At 39.3% G+C, this 19,183-nt stretch overlaps 1 protein-coding gene across 1 annotated transcript in view; it reads right to left on the bottom strand.

The window, feature by feature from the left end:
* LOC311241290 (uncharacterized protein) overlaps window positions 1-19,183 on the bottom strand; it is a gene marked incomplete at its 3' end in the record, with an annotated part of 59,677 nt that overhangs the window by 9,282 nt on the left and 31,212 nt on the right. The window contains exons 10-12 of the mRNA XM_084330062.1: window positions 16,112-16,147; window positions 15,361-15,399; window positions 13,623-13,667 (exon numbers count right to left, since the gene is read on the bottom strand). Coding sequence (XP_084186188.1) covers window positions 13,623-13,667; window positions 15,361-15,399; window positions 16,112-16,147 — 120 coding nt within the window. The remainder of the gene's footprint in view (window positions 1-13,622; window positions 13,668-15,360; window positions 15,400-16,111; window positions 16,148-19,183) is intronic.

Below are 19,183 nucleotides of genomic sequence, written 5' to 3'. Positions count from 1 at the left end.
ATAGTAATCCTTCCCTCCGTGTCCGACCATACATCCAAGATTTTGATATCAAGGTTACGTCTTGTAACTATGACTACTCCTTTCGTCTTATCATCGGCTGAGGATGCGGAGATAACGTGATATTGCCGATTTGCCAGTCTTGACACGTCACCTACCATTAAATGCGTCTCACTAAGGAGAGCAAGGTCAATATTTCTCCTCTTCAATAGCCAAAGGACACTGGCACGCTTGTGTGGGGCGTTAAGCCCTCCTGCGTTCCAAATTAAAATATTCAATTTAGCCATGGTCGAGCTTGTATAAGTGCGTAGAGAACATACCCGTGCAGCCAGGCTGAGTACAGAGGTGCCGATCCCGGCGGGCCCGGACGGTCAATCCCAGGAGTTCAGAGGAGGAACACTTACACATATATAAGACAACAGTACATAGAACACATAAAAATACCACCCCAGCTACAGCCCCCCCCCCTTCTACTCTAAACCCTAACCCACCCGTCCTACTATAAGTTCCTCTATACCCACTCTCCAATCCCCACCCTATGGATTCAGATCTAATTTCATTGTCTATATTTATGTTTTTCTACTATTACCCTGCCCATACCTGTAGCTCCCCTCCCCCATCCTGCCATGGACACCACAATTCCCCCAAGGGCTCAATAAAGGAATATCTTATAGAGCCATTTCTCTTTCTCTCTCTGATCATATATGTTAATGAAGAAAAATACAATCTTTTGTTTTGACATCAAGTTTATTTACATTTGAGCAAAATGTCAAAGCAACGCACTGGACCGCGTTCAAGGTATCAAAACAATCCAGACAATTCCTACTGAAGCCATCTGATCACATCTATTCATAGCTTTCTCTAATAAAATCACATAAAAAATAAATACTGCAACGTGTACACAAGTCATACTGCAATATGCACACAAGACATACTGCAATATGTACACAAGTCATACTGCAATATGCACACAAGACATACTGCAATATGCACACAAGACATACTTCAATATGCACACAAGTCATACTGCAATATGCACACAAGTCATACGTCAATATGCACACAAGTCATACTTCAATATGCACACAAGTCATACTGCAATATGCACACAAGTCATACTGCAATATGCACACAAGTCATACTTCAATATGCACACAAGTCATACTTCAATATGCACACAAGTCATACTGCAATATGTACACAAGTCATACTGCAATATGTACACAAGTCATAGTGCAATATGCACACAAGTCATACTGCAATATGCACACAAGTCATACTGCAATATGCACACAAGTAGTAGTTAAGTCTAGTGGTGGTGATTGGGTTAATGGTTCTAGTTCATGTTTCAGTGTCAAAACTCTTTTGTTTTGTTAGTGTTTAGGGAGAAAATTGAGGAAAATAATTGAAGGTTGAGGGTGTACCGTGTATCATTTATAGACTGGACTGATGCTTTGACATGTGAGGAAAAACATGTAGTTTTCATGTTTTTTTTTTCATTTTTATCTTATGTTGTGGGACTTGTACAGCACTTTGGTCAACTTTGTTGTTTTTAAAATGTGCTTTATAAATAAAGTGGATCGGATTGGATTGGGATTCCTTGAGGGTATAGGGGCTATGGGCTGGGGGAGAGGGTCTAGGGTGTAGGGGCTGGGAGAGAGGGTCTACAGTAGGTCAGAGGTGACAAAAATGTGTGAATGGGATCCAGCCACTGTCTCCTGCTTGTGATTGGCCAGGCCTGTGTTGTGACCAGTGAGACAATAGATCTTTGTGTTCCTCCTCTAGTCTACAGGACCAGTGCCGTCAGCTGCTGCTGCCCGTCTCTCCGACATCTACACCAGAGGCTCTCGAACAAACCCCCACATTGATACACATTAGGCTGCAGACCCCATTTGATAAGATCCAGTATCAGGGACACCTAGGTGACTTTAGATAGAGGTAAGACTGCTAGTTTACTAGTAGATGACTTTAGATAGAGGTAAGACTGCTAGTTTACTGGTAGATGACTTTAGATAGAGGTAAGACTGCTAGTTTACTAGTAGATGACTTTAGATAGAGGTAAGACTGCTAGTTTACTAGTAGATGACTTTAGATAGAGGTAAGACTGCTAGTTTACTAGTAGGTGACTTTACATAGAGGTAAGACTGCTAGTCTACTAGTAATGACTTTAGAGGTAAGACTGCTAGTCTACTAGTAATGACTTTAGATGGAGGTAGGATTGGGGATTAGGTGTGGTGAATGATTTTAACTAGGGATGTCCCGATCCGATCATTTTCCGAAAATCGGGATCGACAAAATAAAAATAAAAATGTTTATTCAACAAACATGACCATGTTCATGTCTTAAACTCATACTGAGGCCTTAGTTTTGGTTTTAAATTGCATATCATCATTCATTTATTTATTGTCACACAGAGCAGAAGAATTTTGCCAAAACAAACGCATTTCCTTTGATTTAATTATACATCAAATGATTTATGTCAAGGATTGCAATGCCTCGCTTGAATGAAGTTAACTTTTCACCTGGATAACGTCAACATTCAGGGTGAATGTAATGTGAGAAATTGGGATAAACATTATTTTTTTGATCGGATCAGGAAAGATCGGTATCAGTAGATACTCAAAATCACATGATCGGGAGCAAAAAAATGTGATCGGGACATCCCTAATTTTAACTTTTTACATTCACACATACATTACGATAAATAGTAATACATAAGATCAATGTGCAGTTAAGATCCATCTTTAACAGATCTTTTCAGTCTGACTTTTGGTCTGTGGAGGAGGAATCCCTGTTTGTCCCAACACTACATCTCACACCCACCCCTCTACTCTCTCCCTCAGTGTCCCCTCCTATACCTCAGTGTCCCCTCCTATACCTCAGTGTCCCCTCCTATACCTCAGTGTCCCCTCCTATACCTCAGTGTCCCCTCCTATACCTCAGTGTCCCCTCCGCTACCAAACACTCCTCTCAGCCAAATTTAACCTACATGTACCCTTGTACTCCGTGTTTCACTATTAAACCTATATTATTGATCACGAAGATCCGTCCACGACGTAATTGATTAGTCTGGTTCCACCGCAGGCCCCCCCAGTGACACGACTGATAAAGAACTTAAAGATAGAATCGGGAATGCTGTCAAACAATGCCGCCCCTCGTTATTTTCTGATTTGATTTAAGTTGAGTGAGTGGAGACAGGAGGACAGGGGGAGGGGTGTCTACTGCTGGCCACACCTCAGGCTCTGGGGGAGGAGTCGCTACTGCTGGCCACACCTCTGGGGGAGGAGTCGCTACTGCTGGCCACTCCTCAGGCTCTGGGGGAGGAGTCACTACTGCTGCTGGCCACACCTCCTGCTCTGGGGGAGGAGTCACTACTGCTGGCCACACCTCAGGCTCTGGGGGAGGAGTCACTACTGCTGGCCACACCTCTGGGGGAGGAGTCGCTACTGCTGGCCACTCCTCAGGCTCTGGGGGAGGAGTCACTACTGCTGCTGGCCACACCTCCTGCTCTGGGGGAGGAGTCACTACTGCTGGCCACACCTCAGGCTCTGGGGGAGGAGTCACTACTGCTGGCCACACCTCTGGGGGAGGGTAAATGGTAAATGGCTGCATTTATATCGCTCTTTTATCCAAAACGCTTTACCCGCTCACTCACACATTCACCCACCGCTGACGGAGGCGACCACGCAAGGTGCCGACCTGCTCATCGGGAGCACTTAGGGGTCGCTAAGGGTCTTGCTCAAGGACACGTCCACACGCTGCCCGGAAATCGAACCGGGAACCTCTGGATTACCAGACGACTGCTCTACCTCCCCGAGCCACTGCCCCCCGCACCCCCCCCCCCCACCTCAGGCTCTGCCAAGAGAGGTCTCTGAAGACATTCACAGTGTAATCAATTATTAGACTCCTCCAACCCACAGGTCAGACCAAAACAAAACATGTAAACAAAGCGTTATCTTTTGCCCCAAAGGTCGCCGTTTGACGGGATTACAGGTTCTACCTTTAAAAAGGTTGGGTATAGGCAATTTCTGAGAATTGTGCAAGAGTGAGTTTGCCTGTCCAGCTGAACTAGAGCTGCTCTTTGTGCCTGGTCTATGCTCTGTGTTCCCACCGCATCCCAGAGGCAACAGCAGCTTTAAGCTGGATTTAAATATCTATATATCTATATATATATATATATATATATATATATATACATATATATAAAAACATTGGGCCTCATTCAACAATACTCTTATTATTTTTCTTATATTCTTGCTTACCTGTCTGTTAAGAGAACAATAAGAAAAGCCACTGCCACAAATCTGTTCTTACCCAGGTTTTTTGAATGGTGAATCCCACTCATTCAAAAACTGGATGCGCGTTCTCGCGCAAGTCATTTGCATACAGAGACACGCCTCGCGGGCTCATTATAATACGAGAGCCGTGGGTTTGCATCGGATCCCCGCGGCCGTATTAAAGCGCTGGAGTGCTTTGCGATGGATCAAAATTAGATAGGAATCAAATGTATTGTCATCATACAGCACCTATAGCTATATAGTGGAATATACTGTATTAATATAATAGTAGTTGGCTGTTCTTATATCGCTTCATGCATGAGGCCCAATATATATATATATATATATTAGGGGTGTAACGGTACACAAAAACCACAGTTCGGTACATACCTCGGTTTTGAAGTCACGGTTCGGTACGGGTTTTCGGTACAGTGGGGGGGAAAGTTTGGCTTTCGATGTTCCACTCAGGGGTGATGTAGTGTGCAGTAACTGATTGTACTTGTAGGGCTGTCAACGAATATTCTATATTGAAATTAATAATGGATTTGTTAAAAATTCTATTAGATTGTGAAAAAAACAGCCGGTCGTTAGTGGTTAACATACCGTTGTATTCATTCGGTACACAGCCGCACTGAACCTTAGGTCCAGTACTGAAACGGTTCGGTACGGATACCTTTACACCCCTAATATATATATAATATATATTTCCCACTCTCTGATTGGCAGGAGGTTGAGTTCACCACGCATACTATTCGACGAGGAACGCGATGGCCGCGTTTAGATTTCTGACGAGACCTCGGGAACAACCACTCAGCAGTCAGGAACGATCCGATTGGTTGTTAAGATCCAGGCAGTGTCTGATTACAGGGCCAGCGACACACAGACTCGCAGCATTTGATTCATTGTGTCAGGATCTAAAAAGGACAATTTCACCAAATATTACCAACATGGTTCTAGAAAGAAACTGGCCAGTGTTAAAAAAAAATCAGGCTTATCCTCTCTTTGGAATGAATGTGAAACGCTAGTTAACCAGGGTTAACCGATCAGTTGTAGTTAACCAGGGTTAACCGATCAGTTGTAGTTAACCAGGGTTAACCGATCAGTTGTAGTTAACCAGGGTTAACCGGTCAGTTAGAGTTAACCAGGGTTAACCGGTCAGTTGTAGTTAACCAGGGTTAACCGATCAGTTGTAGTTAACCGATCAGTTATAGTTAACCAGTCAGTTGTAGTTAACCAGGGTTAACCGGTCAGTTAGAGTTAACCAGGGTTAACCGATCAGTTGTATCAGAGATACAGAATGAACGTCCAGGAGGCCAGGAAGGTTGTCTGGTGACCTCACAGCGACCGTCACTGAGATGAGGATCCTCCTTGACTCACTGTCATCAGTCGGTCTCCTGTAAACAGACAGACAGACAGACAGACAGACAGACAGACAGACAGAGACAGTCAAGTCAGTCAAACAGGACAAAAACTAGGACTTTACGTGATGAAACATATAAATAGTTTACAATCGATTTGAAAGGTTTGTATTACTCAAAGTGTTCATTTCGACGACGAGCAAATAGTAAATTGTCTGTATTATTGAAATCTGTACAGAAGTATGTTTGTTTATACTTTAGAAGTATGATATTTAGACTTAGTCCTCAAAATTATTGGAAGTGAATGAGGAGCCTGACACCTGGGATGAATGGTGGTGTTGACAGCAGACGACAGGGACAGCAGTGGTCACTAGCTTTACATAGAGGTAAGACTGCTAGTTTACTAGTAGATTACTTTAGATAGAGGTAAGACTGCTAGTTTACTAGTAGATGACTTTAGATAGAGGTAAGACTGCTAGTTTACTAGTAGATGACTTTACATAGAGGTAAGACTGCTAGTTTACTAGTAGGTGACTTTACATAGAGGTAAGACTGCTAGTTTACTAGTAGATGACTTTACATAGAGGTAAGACTGTTAGTTTACTAGTAGATGACTTTAGATAGAGGTAAGACTGTTAGTTTACTAGTAGATGACTTTAGATAGAGGTAAGACTGTTAGTTTACTAGTAGATTACTTTACATAGAGGTAAGACTGCTAGTTTACTAGTAGATGACTTTAGATAGAGGTAAGACTGCTAGTTTACTAGTAGATTACTTTACATAGAGGTAAGACTGCTAGTTTACTAGTAGATTACTTTACATAGAGGTAAGACTGTTAGTTTACTAGTAGATGACTTTAGATAGAGGTAAGACTGTTAGTTTACTAGTAGATTACTTTACATAGAGGTAAGACTGTTAGTTTACTAGTAGATTACTTTACATAGAGGTAAGACTGCTAGTTTACTACTAGATGACTTTAGATAGAGGTAAGACTGCTAGTTTACTAGTAGGTGACTTTAGATAGAGGTAAGACTGTTAGTTTACTAGTAGGTGACTTTAGATAGAGGTAAGACTGCTAGTTTACTAGTAGGTGACTTTAGATAGAGGTAAGACTGCTAGTTTACTAGTAGATGACTTTAGATAGAGGTAAGACTGCTAGTTTACTAGTAGGTGACTTTAGATAGAGGTAAGACTGTTAGTTTACTAGTAGATTACTTTACATAGAGGTAAGACTGCTAGTTTACTAGTAGATGACTTTAGATAGAGGTAAGACTGCTAGTTTACTAGTAGATGACTTTACATAGAGGTAAGACTGCTAGTTTACTAGTAGATTACTTTAGATAGAGGTAAGACTGCTAGTTTACTAGTAGATGACTTTACATAGAGGTAAGACTGCTAGTTTACTAGTAGATTACTTTAGATAGAGGTAAGACTGCTAGTTTACTAGTAGATGACTTTACATAGAGGTAAGACTGCTAGTTTACTAGTAGATTACTTTAGATAGAGGTAAGACTGCTAGTTTACTAGTAGATGACTTTAGATAGAGGTAAGACTGCTAGTTTACTAGTAGATTACTTTAGATAGAGGTAAGACTGCTAGTTTACTAGTAGATGACTTTACATAGAGGTAAGACTGCTAGTTTACTAGTAGTAGGTGACTTTAGATAGAGGTAAGACTGCTAGTTTACTAGTAGATGACTTTACATAGAGGTAAGACTGCTAGTTTACTAGTAGTAGGTGACTTTAGATAGAGGTAAGACTGCTAGTTTACTAGTAGATGACTTTACATAGAGGTAATACTGCTAGTTTACTAGTAGTAGGTGACTTTAGATAGAGGTGAGACTGCTAGTTTACTAGTAGATGACTCTAGATAGAGGTAAGACTGCGAGTTTACTAGTAGATGACTCTAGATAGAGGTAAGACTGCTAGTTTACTAGTAGATCACTTTACATAGAGGTAAGACTGCTAGTTTACTAGTAGATGACTCTAGATAGAGGTAAGACTGCTAGTTTACTAGTAGATCACTTTACATAGAGGTAAGACTGCTAGTTTACTAGTAGATGACCTTATATAGAGGTAAGACTGCTAGTTTACTAGTAGATTACTTTACATAGAGGTAAGACTGTTAGTTTACTAGTAGATTACTTTAGATAGAGGTAAGACTGCTAGTTTACTAGTAGATGACTTTAGATAGAGGTAAGACTGCTAGTTTACTAGTAGATGACTTTAGATAGAGGTAAGACTGCTAGTTTACTAGTAGATGACTTTACATAGAGGTAAGACTGCTAGTTTACTAGTAGATGACTTTAGATAGAGGTAAGACTGCTAGTTTACTAGTAGATGACTTTAGATAGAGGTAAGACTGCTAGTTTACTAGTAGATGACTTTAGATAGAGGTAAGACTGCTAGTTTACTAGTAGATGACTTTAGATAGAGGTAAGACTGCTAGTTTACTAGTAGATGACTTTAGAGGTAAGACTGCTAGTTTACTAGTAGATGACTTTAGATAGAGGTAAGTCTGCTAGTTTACTAGTAGATGACTCTAGAGGTAAGACTGCTAGTTTACTAGTAGATGACTTTACATAGAGGTAAGACTGCTAGTTTACTAGTAGATCACTTTACATAGAGGTAAGACTGCTAGTTTACTAGTAGATGACCTTATATAGAGGTAAGACTGCTAGTTTACTAGTAGATTACTTTACATAGAGGTAATACTGCTAGTTTACTAGTAGATGACTTTAGATAGAGGTAAGACTGCTAGTTTACTAGTAGATGACTTTAGATGGAGGTAAGACTGCTAGTTTACTAGTAGATGACTTTACATAGAGGTAAGACTGCTAGTTTACTAGTAGATGACTTTAGATAGAGGTAAGACTGCTAGTTTACTAGTAGATGACTTTAGATAGAGGTAAGACTGCTAGTTTACTAGTAGATGACTTTAGAGGTAAGACTGCTAGTTTACTAGTAGATTACTTTACATAGAGGTAAGACTGCTAGTTTACTAGTAGATGACTTTACATAAGAGGTAAGACCAATGTTTACTAGTAATGGTAAATGGTTGCATTTATATAGCGCTTTTATCCAAAGAGATTTACAATTTGTTCCTCACATTTTACCCACTCACTCACACATTCACACACTGATGGCGAAGGCAACCATGCAAGGTGCCAACCTGCTCATCGGGAGCAATTAGGGGTTAAGTGTCTTGCTCAAGGACACTTCGACACGCTGCCTGGGAGGAGAGGGAATCGAACCGGGAACCTCCGGATTGCCAGACAACTGCTCTACCTCCCGAGCCACTGTCGATGACTTTAGATAGAGGTAAGACTGCTAGTTTACTAGTAGATGACTTTAGATAGAGGTAAGACTGCTAGTTTACTAGTAGATAACTTTACATAGAGGTAAGACCGCTAGTTTACTAGTAGATGACTTTAGATAGAGGTAAGACTGCTAGTTTACTAGTAGATGACTTTAGATAGATGTAAGACAGCTAGTTTACTAGTAGATTACTTAGGTAGAGGTAAGACTGCTAGTTAGTAGATGACTTGGGTAGAGGTAAGACTGCTAGTTAGTAGATGACTTAGGTAGAGGTAAGACTGCAGATTTCTGACAAGTTCTACTAAAGTGAAATGTCCCTTTACATGATGTTAATGAGTGTCAGTATTAAGAGTGACATTGCCTTCTGGTTCTCATAGTAACCTGGTAGTTCCTGGTAATTAAAAGTGAAACAATAAGAATGAATGTCAATGGGTGTCAGTATTAAGAGTGTGATCTTGCCTTCTGGTTAGTAACCTGGTAGTTCATGGTAATTAAAAGTGAAAGGATATGAATGGGTGTCAGTATTAAGAGTGTGATCTTGCCTTCTGGTTGTCATAGTGACCTGGTAGTTCATGGTAATTAAAAGCAGTGGCGATTCTAGGAATTTTTAAACAAGGGGTCACAGGGGGGGGGGGGGGGGGGGGGGGGTGGCACAAAAAAAAGAAAGAACTGAAGTAAAAAAAAAAAAAAAAAAATTATATAGCTATGTATGACCGGTAAGTATAAAGGAAGTTGGGTTTATCTAGACATAGCCTAAGTGTAGCAGGTAAGGTATAAAAGGTAAGTATATTAGGTTACATTATTTTACCAATAGCAGATCAGACAACTCTTCAGCCATTGGGGTTCATAGAAAATATTTTTTTGGCACCACTGCTGTACAAGTCTCTTTTTTTCACATGAAAGACACAGCAACACAATAATAATACATAAGACATCACAGGACAGAAACGTATTGCAATAATGACAAGACAATAGAGATAAAATAGAATAAAAACAGAAATAAAAATGTAATTATATTGATAGACATTACAAAAGAGATTCCTAATTACAACAATAATTGTTCACCCAAGGGCTGTCTACTATTAACAAACCTAAAACATGTTAGCCATTGTAGGTCATTCACCAGGTCAGAGCGAAAATAGTAGATTATAGGCACAACTCCCAATATCAGTAACGGGTCTATTGTTCTAAGAATAACATTCGCCTAAGAGCCCAACAGCCAGCAAGGCCACTGGACTGGAGACCAGAAGCAGAGCAGCAATTGTAGTGCTGTACAAGTATTTTAAAGTGTTTTATCACTCAATACATTCAATTAATAATAAACTAAATTAATTGTATCACTCTATCAAGTTGCCCCATGGCATGAAATTATTCATTCATATTAATTCAAGTATTTGCATGTGAGTGAAAGGTACATGCATCATTTCAAATATTGTATTGCCACCAGTGCTGTGCTTATTTACATTTATACAACTGGTTACAAATCAAAAAAAGTATTTTAAACAAGTGTTTTCTCACTCAATTATCAAGTTGCCCCATGACATGAAAGGGATTCAAGTATTTCATGAATGCAAGGTACATACATAATATTTTATTGCCCCCACTGCTGTCAGACAACTATTTACTTCTCCAAGTATTAACATAAATGACCACTCATTAGCAGATCAGACTTTTCTCTTGTAGTACTTTTACCACTGGATGGCACTATCACTAAATACTAGGGCTGTCCCCGACTAAGGATTTGGATGGTCGATTAGGATTGGCAAAAAATTGCCGTTAGTCAACTATTGGTCGACAAAAAAAAAATAAAAAAGGTATAATATTTAAAAAAAAAAATTATCATTCCATTTGGGCTGTGGGGGGTGCTTAATGTCTGAAGGAGTTGACTGAAGGCTTCTTGTCCTCTGCAAAAGCATGCAATTGGTCCACTGATGGATACATCTTGATATTTGTCTAGTGTGTTCATTAGATGGGTGAAATCCTCTTTCAGTGCCTCTGTGCCTGTTTTCGTAGGCAGTTAGCCTCTGGTATGTGTGCCATTAGCGTTAGCCACGCTTCTATGCCTCTTTTCTTTTGAAAAAAAAAAAAAAAAAAAAAATATATATATATATATATATATATATATATATATATTATTATTATTTTTTTTATTATATTCGACTAAGAGGTTGGCCAGTCGACTACGGCCCCTTTCGACCGATTAGTCGACTAATCGATTAATAGGGGTCAGCCCTACTAAATACCACCTCTGCTTGTAAATGCTGTGTGGTGCAACAAGCTCTGGTAAATATACAACAGGTTATGGGCCCAGATCGACGCTAAGAAGCTACACAGAGTTTTGTGTGAGATGAACAGTAATGTGGGATTTCACAATGGATGACAAGCTGTTTATTGACCGGCTGAGCGGACCAGAGAACTGGACAACTGGAAGTTTCAGATGGAGCACTTGCTAGTTTCAAGTTTCTTTAAAAGCTAAAAGCTAAAGGACTATGGGGTATGCTAATGGAGACAGATACGTTAGCTGCAGATGCTAATGCTCAAGCACGGGCTGAGTTTGATAAATGGAGAGATATATACAATATACAGTAAATAAATACAGTAAAAATATACTGAGGTCTACAGTAGGTGTAATATTGCACAGTGCTGTCTCAAAACTAAGAGTCCAGGAAGATGGTAACTGTCACCCTGTGCTCAGTGAGGCACAGTGATGCATTGTATAGTCTGATGGCTGTCGGAATGAAGGACTTCCTGTGCCGTTCAGTGCTGCATTTGGGTAGTGTGAGCCTGGCACTGAACATACTCCTCCTGTCAGCTAAGTCTGTGTATAGTGGGTGGGAGGGGTTTTCCCTGATGCCCTGGAGCTTAGCAAGGCTCAAATGCACTCACAGCACACACATCCACATGCACACACTCACTTTAAACAAACAACTCACTGCAGCACCCACTTTACCCACTTTAGAACACCTAAACACACTTTATATTTATTGGCAAAGAATTTGCACTACAACCCATACCTCATTACACCTTACTGTAAATTGTACCTAAATTGTACCTCATCCCATTTCTGCATTGTACTGTATAGTATTATAGTATATTGTATTGTAACTCAGTTACTTTCTACTCTGCATTGTACATTGTATATATGTATATATTAAACACTTTGTCTACGTACTTGACTTCTATTTTATACCTACTATACTTGTTTTATACTTGTAACTAGCACAATCTCTGGAGCAAAACAGAAAGAAGCATTTTATATAAAAGTATTCTGTACTTCTATATGACAACTAATAAAGAAACTTGAAACTTCTCCGCCACCCTCGCTAGGGAGTCCAGCTCCACCCCAACCACGCTACTGGCCTTCCTGACCAGCTTATCCAGCCTGTTTGTGTCCCCTGCTCTGTAACTAACCAGCATTATGAATTATTATTAATTTGAGACATATATACATATCTTCTGTATATTGCTATACAGGCATGTATAGCAACCTATAATTGACTCTTTGATGTCCGGCTCTGACCTTTTTTGATTGACTGATTGAAAACTTTATTAACAGATTGCAGAACAGGTTATGTATCCTTTATTCCTTCCGCGCCGGCAAATTATAGTCCCCTGTGTAACTACTGTAACCAGAGTGCTACGGACTGGTTTAAATTTGCATCAGCTTGCGCCAATATGGGCAGGGGCACAATGGGGGCACATACATTTAGTCATTTAGGGCAGGGGCACAATGGGGGCACATATATTTAGTCATTTCGCTGACGCTTTTATCCAAAGCGACAAGTCATCAGGAAGGGCACAACTCTATCAGCTGAGTAACAATGTTCATCAAAGTGTTGAGTGCTACAGTGTAGGTTAGTATATTAGGACAAGTGCATGATGACAGTAAGGTTAGTTAGAGTTATATTTTTTAATAAACATTTTATTTATTTTTAATTTTTTTTTATCCACTTTTTCTCCCATTTTCTATATTTTTCTCCCATCCCAATTTCGTATCATCCAATTCAACCCTCCCCTGTCACGAACGCTGTTTCTTGCCTCCCACAAGCCGGCTGCAATGTGGACTAAGTCATACATAGCACAAGTCCCCTCCGGTACTTGAGGTAACAGCAGTCGCATCTTTTCACCTGCGCAGCTCGATCTCTGTGTCGAGGAGTAACGCGTGGGAGGCTCACGCTGCCCCCGACACTTCCTGATTCTACTGCGCAGGCGCACCAACCGACTTGTAGGAGTCGCTTGTTCACAACGTTCGATCCCCACCCTTCAGTTTCCCTCCCCGTAATACGGCCAATGTGTATTACTGCGGACGACCAGCTAAACTGAAAACAATGTGGAGAGCTGGATTCGAACACGCAAATCCTAGCGTCTCCACACTGGTGGCGAGTGCCTTGCCCACTACACCACCTAGCCGCCCTACATTTTATTTATTTTTTATAAAAAAATATATATCTGGGGTGGCACCTCAGGGGCACCTGAGATTTCAGGGGGGGGGGGGCACATGCCCCTGGTGCCCCAGTGGTAAAATCGCCACTGATTAAAAGTGAAAGGATATGAATGGGTGTCAGTATTAAGAGTGTGATCTTGCCTTCTGGTTGTCATAGTAACCTGGTAGTTCATGGTAATTAAAAGTGAAAGGATATGAATGGGTGTCAGTATTAAGAGTGTGATCTTGCCTTCTGGTAGCATGTCTGCAGTCCTGGAGCCGCTGGCCTCGGCCTCTGTTAGTGGATGAACGTGCTGGTGGTTAGTTATGATGTTACCATGGCAACAGAATGTTAATCTAGGACTATAAGAAGAGGACGGGTCAGTGATGTCATAGAATAATTGGAACATGGCCTCCCCCTTAACTCATTGGACGCCAGACCCGATGATGGTCGGGTTAACTCGCCATCGCTTGAGCGCCAATCACGAGTATAGTCGGGTTTTAATCGTTATTTCTTTTATTAGCGATATCCATTCATTTTCATCCATCCAGCCTCGTGTTATCGTTGGGAATGGGTCCGAGGTCGCAAAAGGGCAAATACCGCCCCCTACGCCTTCCGGCTGGTATTGCACTCCACTGGGAATGGTATCGTTTTTTTTCTGGGACGATCCAAGCCGTGCGAGCGTGGTTTAAATAATCAGGCGAGGTAACCGGATTTCAACGATAGATCTGCGAGGCTACCCCCCCCCCCCTCATATGCAATGCTGCTGAGCGTGGCACAGACCTCCGCGCCCAGTACTTCAAATGGCGATCAGATCATTGAATTATCTCTTTTGCATTACATCAGATACAAGGTAAGAACATCATATATAAATTTGATCATTGATCCGATATGTATTTCATTTTCTACCCGATCGCCGCTGTATCTGTGTGTGTATGTGTGGCTGTTCTCCGTTGGGTGGGAGGAGGGGGGGGAGCGGCGCGCCGGTCTAAACAACATTGCATGCATGCACGAGGAAGGATAATAATTATGATCTAGCGTTGATTTCAGGAAGATTTGATAATCAGCCGAAAAATGTCAACGTGTTTTGTGTATTCCACTAAAGGGCTATTATCGCGTCTTTCTCTGGAATCACCAAAACTATACTCCTATTCAAAACGGTATAAAACGGAAATGTACAGATGAAAAAACAATCCGTTTTGTACATGTTGACTGCAAGCAACTCACTGATAATCGACGAGTGTATTAGACCCATAGCCATAATTTATGATATATTTTAAGCACTCGCAAATCTCCCGCTCCTCCCATTGATTAAAGCGGTGGCCATCTAAACCTATATCGGGCATATAGCTCCGGCGCTGAATGAGTTAACCACTGGGAGACAAATGACATTGTAAGAAGTAGTGATGAATAACTTCTGTGAGATTGTTGGGCCTGTGACCTCATCTTCTCATCATTCTAGGCATTAAAACTAGTCAAAATAAATCCTCTTATAATTCTAGGCATTAAAACTAATCAAAATAAATCCTCTTATAATTCTAGGCATTAAAACTAGTACAAATAAAACCGCTTCTCATTATTCTAGACATGATCTAGTCAAAATTAGTCCTGTTCTTATCATAGGCATTAACTAGTCAAAATAAATCATCTACTTATCATTCTAGGCCTCAGCTAGTCACAATAAATCCTATTCTTATCATTCTAGGCATTACCTAGTCACAATGAATCTGTCCTTTACAGGTGGGGTGGCCTGTTTTGTTGGATAACAGCTGCCATTTTAAGTGAAAATTATGGTAAACTAAAATCGATCAATATCATTAGTATTAGGACAGGGAGCGTGAAAACTAGCCCTGTAGGCTACTAGTAGTATTCTACTGGTGACTCAGTTATGACATTCAGATGGAAGATATTCTTTTGAAGAGAGAAGGATAATAATAATAATAATAATAATGAGAATAATGACGATATTGTTAATAATAATACATACCATCACCTTCCCTCCTCCGAGTGAATCTGTACTGGTTTCCTACAGCGAGGAGAAGCAAACAGTCAAGGGAGAAGCACAGAAAACTACACGTTTTCAAATGTCACGTTTCTTTATTATCTGTAGTAAACCAGTCAGTCAGTCAGTCAGTCAGTCAGTCAGTCAGTCAGTCAGTAAACCAGTCAGCGAGACAGTCGGCACACCAGTAAATCAGTTAGTTAGTTAACTAATCTGTCAGTCAGTAAACCAGCCAGTCAGTCAGTAGGCCTACGTATTGTCTAGCACCAGTCTACCATGACAGCTAGCTTACATTTCCACCTGTCTATCATCAGTCTATCATGAGGGGTCATCCCTATGTTCCCCAGGTCCTATGTTCCCCGGGTCCTATGTTCCCCGATTGATTGATTGAAAATTTTATACATTTTTATTATTTTATTAATTATTAATGTCCGCCTCGTTTCGAACTGGTTAAGCTTAGGCCCTCTTTCGAAGTTGGTTAAGGTTAGAGTTTGGAATCAGGGCTGGTGGTCTGACCATCTATCGCTACCGGGGAACATAGGACCCGGGGAACATAGGACCCGGGGAACATAGGACATGCTCCCGTCTACCATAATAATAAAAAAATAAAAGAAACGAATAAAAATGTTTCCATGCGACACAGTAAAACTATTGTACGGTGTACGAAGACACAATTAGCGCCCGTCTTTCTTTTTGCAGGTCTGTAAGGTTTGACAGTAATGTTGTGGTGACCTGCCTGTAGTCACGGACACACCAACACCCGCCGAGTCCTCTAGATTACCAGAGGAGGAGAGGAGAGAGGAGAGGAGATGAGAGGAGGAGAAGAGAAGAGGAGAGGAGAGATGAGGAGGAGAGGAGAGTAGAGGAAAGAGGAGATGAGAAGGAGAGATGGAGAGATGAGGAGAGGGGAGAGAAGAGAATGAATGAATGAATGAATGAATGAAAACTTTATTAACAGATTGCAGAATGGGTACAGTACAGTACAGCTCAATACATACAATTGTTAAGGGGATGCAGACCAGAGAAAGACTTTCGTCTTGTTTACATCAGGGTCCCCCATTTTCAATTCATCGTAACATATATGACATACATGACATACAGATAGACAGTACTGCTACATCTATACATTTATGACATACCAGATTTGCAATTACAGTACTATTTGTGATACAAAAAGAGTCCAGAAAGAAAAGAGTATATACATTAGGCGTAGAAACTGTACATTGGATTGGGTAGGTGGGGGTGGGGGGGGACTGTACATTGGAGGGGGGGGGGGGTTGTGTAGGAGTGTGGGGGGGGGTGGGTGGGTAGGAGGGGTGGGTGGGGGACACTGTACAACTGTACAAACAACACTGTACATTGGATTATTGACAAGACCATACTTGGTAATTTACTGTACATTGGAGGGGGTTGTGTTCGGACATTTACAGGGGCCAGTTTCGAGTTGCAGTCTCCCTTAGGTGTTTTTTGAGAGTGTTTTTGAAAGTGGGTAGTGATTCACATTCCTTTACAGCTTTGGGTAGGGCGTTCCACATTGATGTGGCATAATTGCGAAACGTGTTTAGAGGAGAGGAGGAGACGAGGCAGAGAGAGGGGAGAAGAGAAGATTATGATAAAGATGTAACATCACCAAGTTGTTACACCTGAACCAGATGCTGAAAACAAAGCAGCATCGTATAAGTAAGGGATAATGTATATATATATATATATAATGTTATTTTAATGATATATTAGTTTCATGTTATATCAATACTATAAGTAAGGGATAATGTATATATATATATAATGTTATTTTAATGATATATTAGTTTCATGTTATATCAATACTATAAGTAAGGGATAATGTATATATATATATAATGTTATTTTAATGATATATTAGTTTCATGTTATATCAATACTATAAGTAAGGGATAATGTATATATATATATAATGTTATTTTAATGATATATTAGTTTCATGTTATATCAATACTATAAGTAAGGGATAATGTATATATATATATAATGTTATTTTAATGATATATTAGTTTCATGTTATATCAATACTATAAGTAAGGGATAATGTATATATATATATAATGTTATTTTAATGATATAGTATAAGTAAGGGATAATGTATATATATATATATATAATGTTATTTTAATGATATATTAGTTTCATGTTATATCAATACTATAAGTAAGGGATAATGTATATATATATATATATATATATATATATATATATATATATATAATGTTATTTTAATGATATATTAGTTTCATGTTATATCAATACTATAAGTAAGGGATAATGTATATATATATATATATATATATATAATGTTATTTTAATGATATATTAGTTTCATGTTATATCAATACTATAAGTAAGGGATAATGTATATATATATATATATATATATATATATATATATATATAATGTTATTTTAATGATATATTAGTTTCATGTTATATCAATACTATAAGTAAGGGATAATGTATATATATATATATATATATATATATAATGTTATTTTAATGATATATTAGTTTCATGTTATATCAATACTATAAGTAAGGGATAATGTATATATATATAATGTTATTTTAATGATATATTAGTTTCATGTTATATCAATACTATAAGTAAGGGATAATGTATATATATATAATGTTATTTTAATGATATATTAGTTTCATGTTATATCAATACTATAAGTAAGGGATAATGTATATATATATATAATGTTATTTTAATGATATATTAGTTTCATGTTATATCAATACTATAAGTAAGGGATAATGTATATATATTATATATAATGTTATTTTAATGATATATTAGTTTCATGTTATATCAATACTATAAGTAAGGGATAATGTATATATATTATATATATATAATGTTATTTTAATGATATATTAGTTTCATGTTATATCAATACTATAAGTAAGGGATAATGTAGAGCTACGAGGTCATTGTCGCAAAATAATTGACCGACACGGAGTTTAGAATACCGAGGTGTTCTAAACGTAGTGAAGGTAAATTATTTTGCGACAATGACCGAGTAGAGGCTATACATTATCCAGCTTATTACATGGCTAACTTACTAACAATATACCCAATTCATTTTACACCATCGACAAGACGAGATCAAATGCAGACGCAGTTGTTGTGTGGCTCCGTCCGCTGTCATTATTATTATCGCCGGCAGCCGGCAGGTGTGTCTGATTGCACTGATGCAGTGTGTGTGTCAGTGGGCTTGATTGCTGCAGCTGCGAACAGCGGCCATTATTGCTCGGCAGTAATAGCGGACCTCTGCCGAGCGCTATTGACCAATCACAATCAAGCATTTCGGCGAATGTCAAAACGCCATGTAATAATGAACATTAAAGACCCTCCACCCGTGTTTTAACACAGGTTGTATATTGAATAACAATTAGTTTAGTATGGTTTTTCCACAAAGATATCTCGGCAGCATCCCTACACCTTTGCCCTGAGAACACAAGGATCTTCTAGAGTTAATAACAATGTGTATAGTCAAAGTCACGCCTCGAAGAGTTAATAACAATGTGTATAGTCAAAGTCACGCCTCGAAGAGTTAATAACAATCTGTATAGTCAAAGTCACGCCTTGAAGAGTTAATAACCTGTATAGTCAAAGTCACGCCTCTAAGAGTTAATAACAATCTGTATAGTCAAAGTCACGCCTCGAAGAGTTAATAACAATCTGTATAGTCAAAGTCACGCCTCTAAGAGTTAATAACAATGTGTATAGTCAAAGTCACGCCTCGAAGAGTTAATAACAATCTGTATAGTC

Source organism: Notolepis coatsorum (assembly GCF_963971535.1).
Source record: "Notolepis coatsorum genome assembly, chromosome: 1".
Taxonomy (NCBI): Eukaryota; Metazoa; Chordata; class Actinopteri; order Aulopiformes; family Paralepididae; genus Notolepis; species Notolepis coatsorum.
This window is presented reverse-complemented; position numbering and strand designations above follow the sequence as displayed.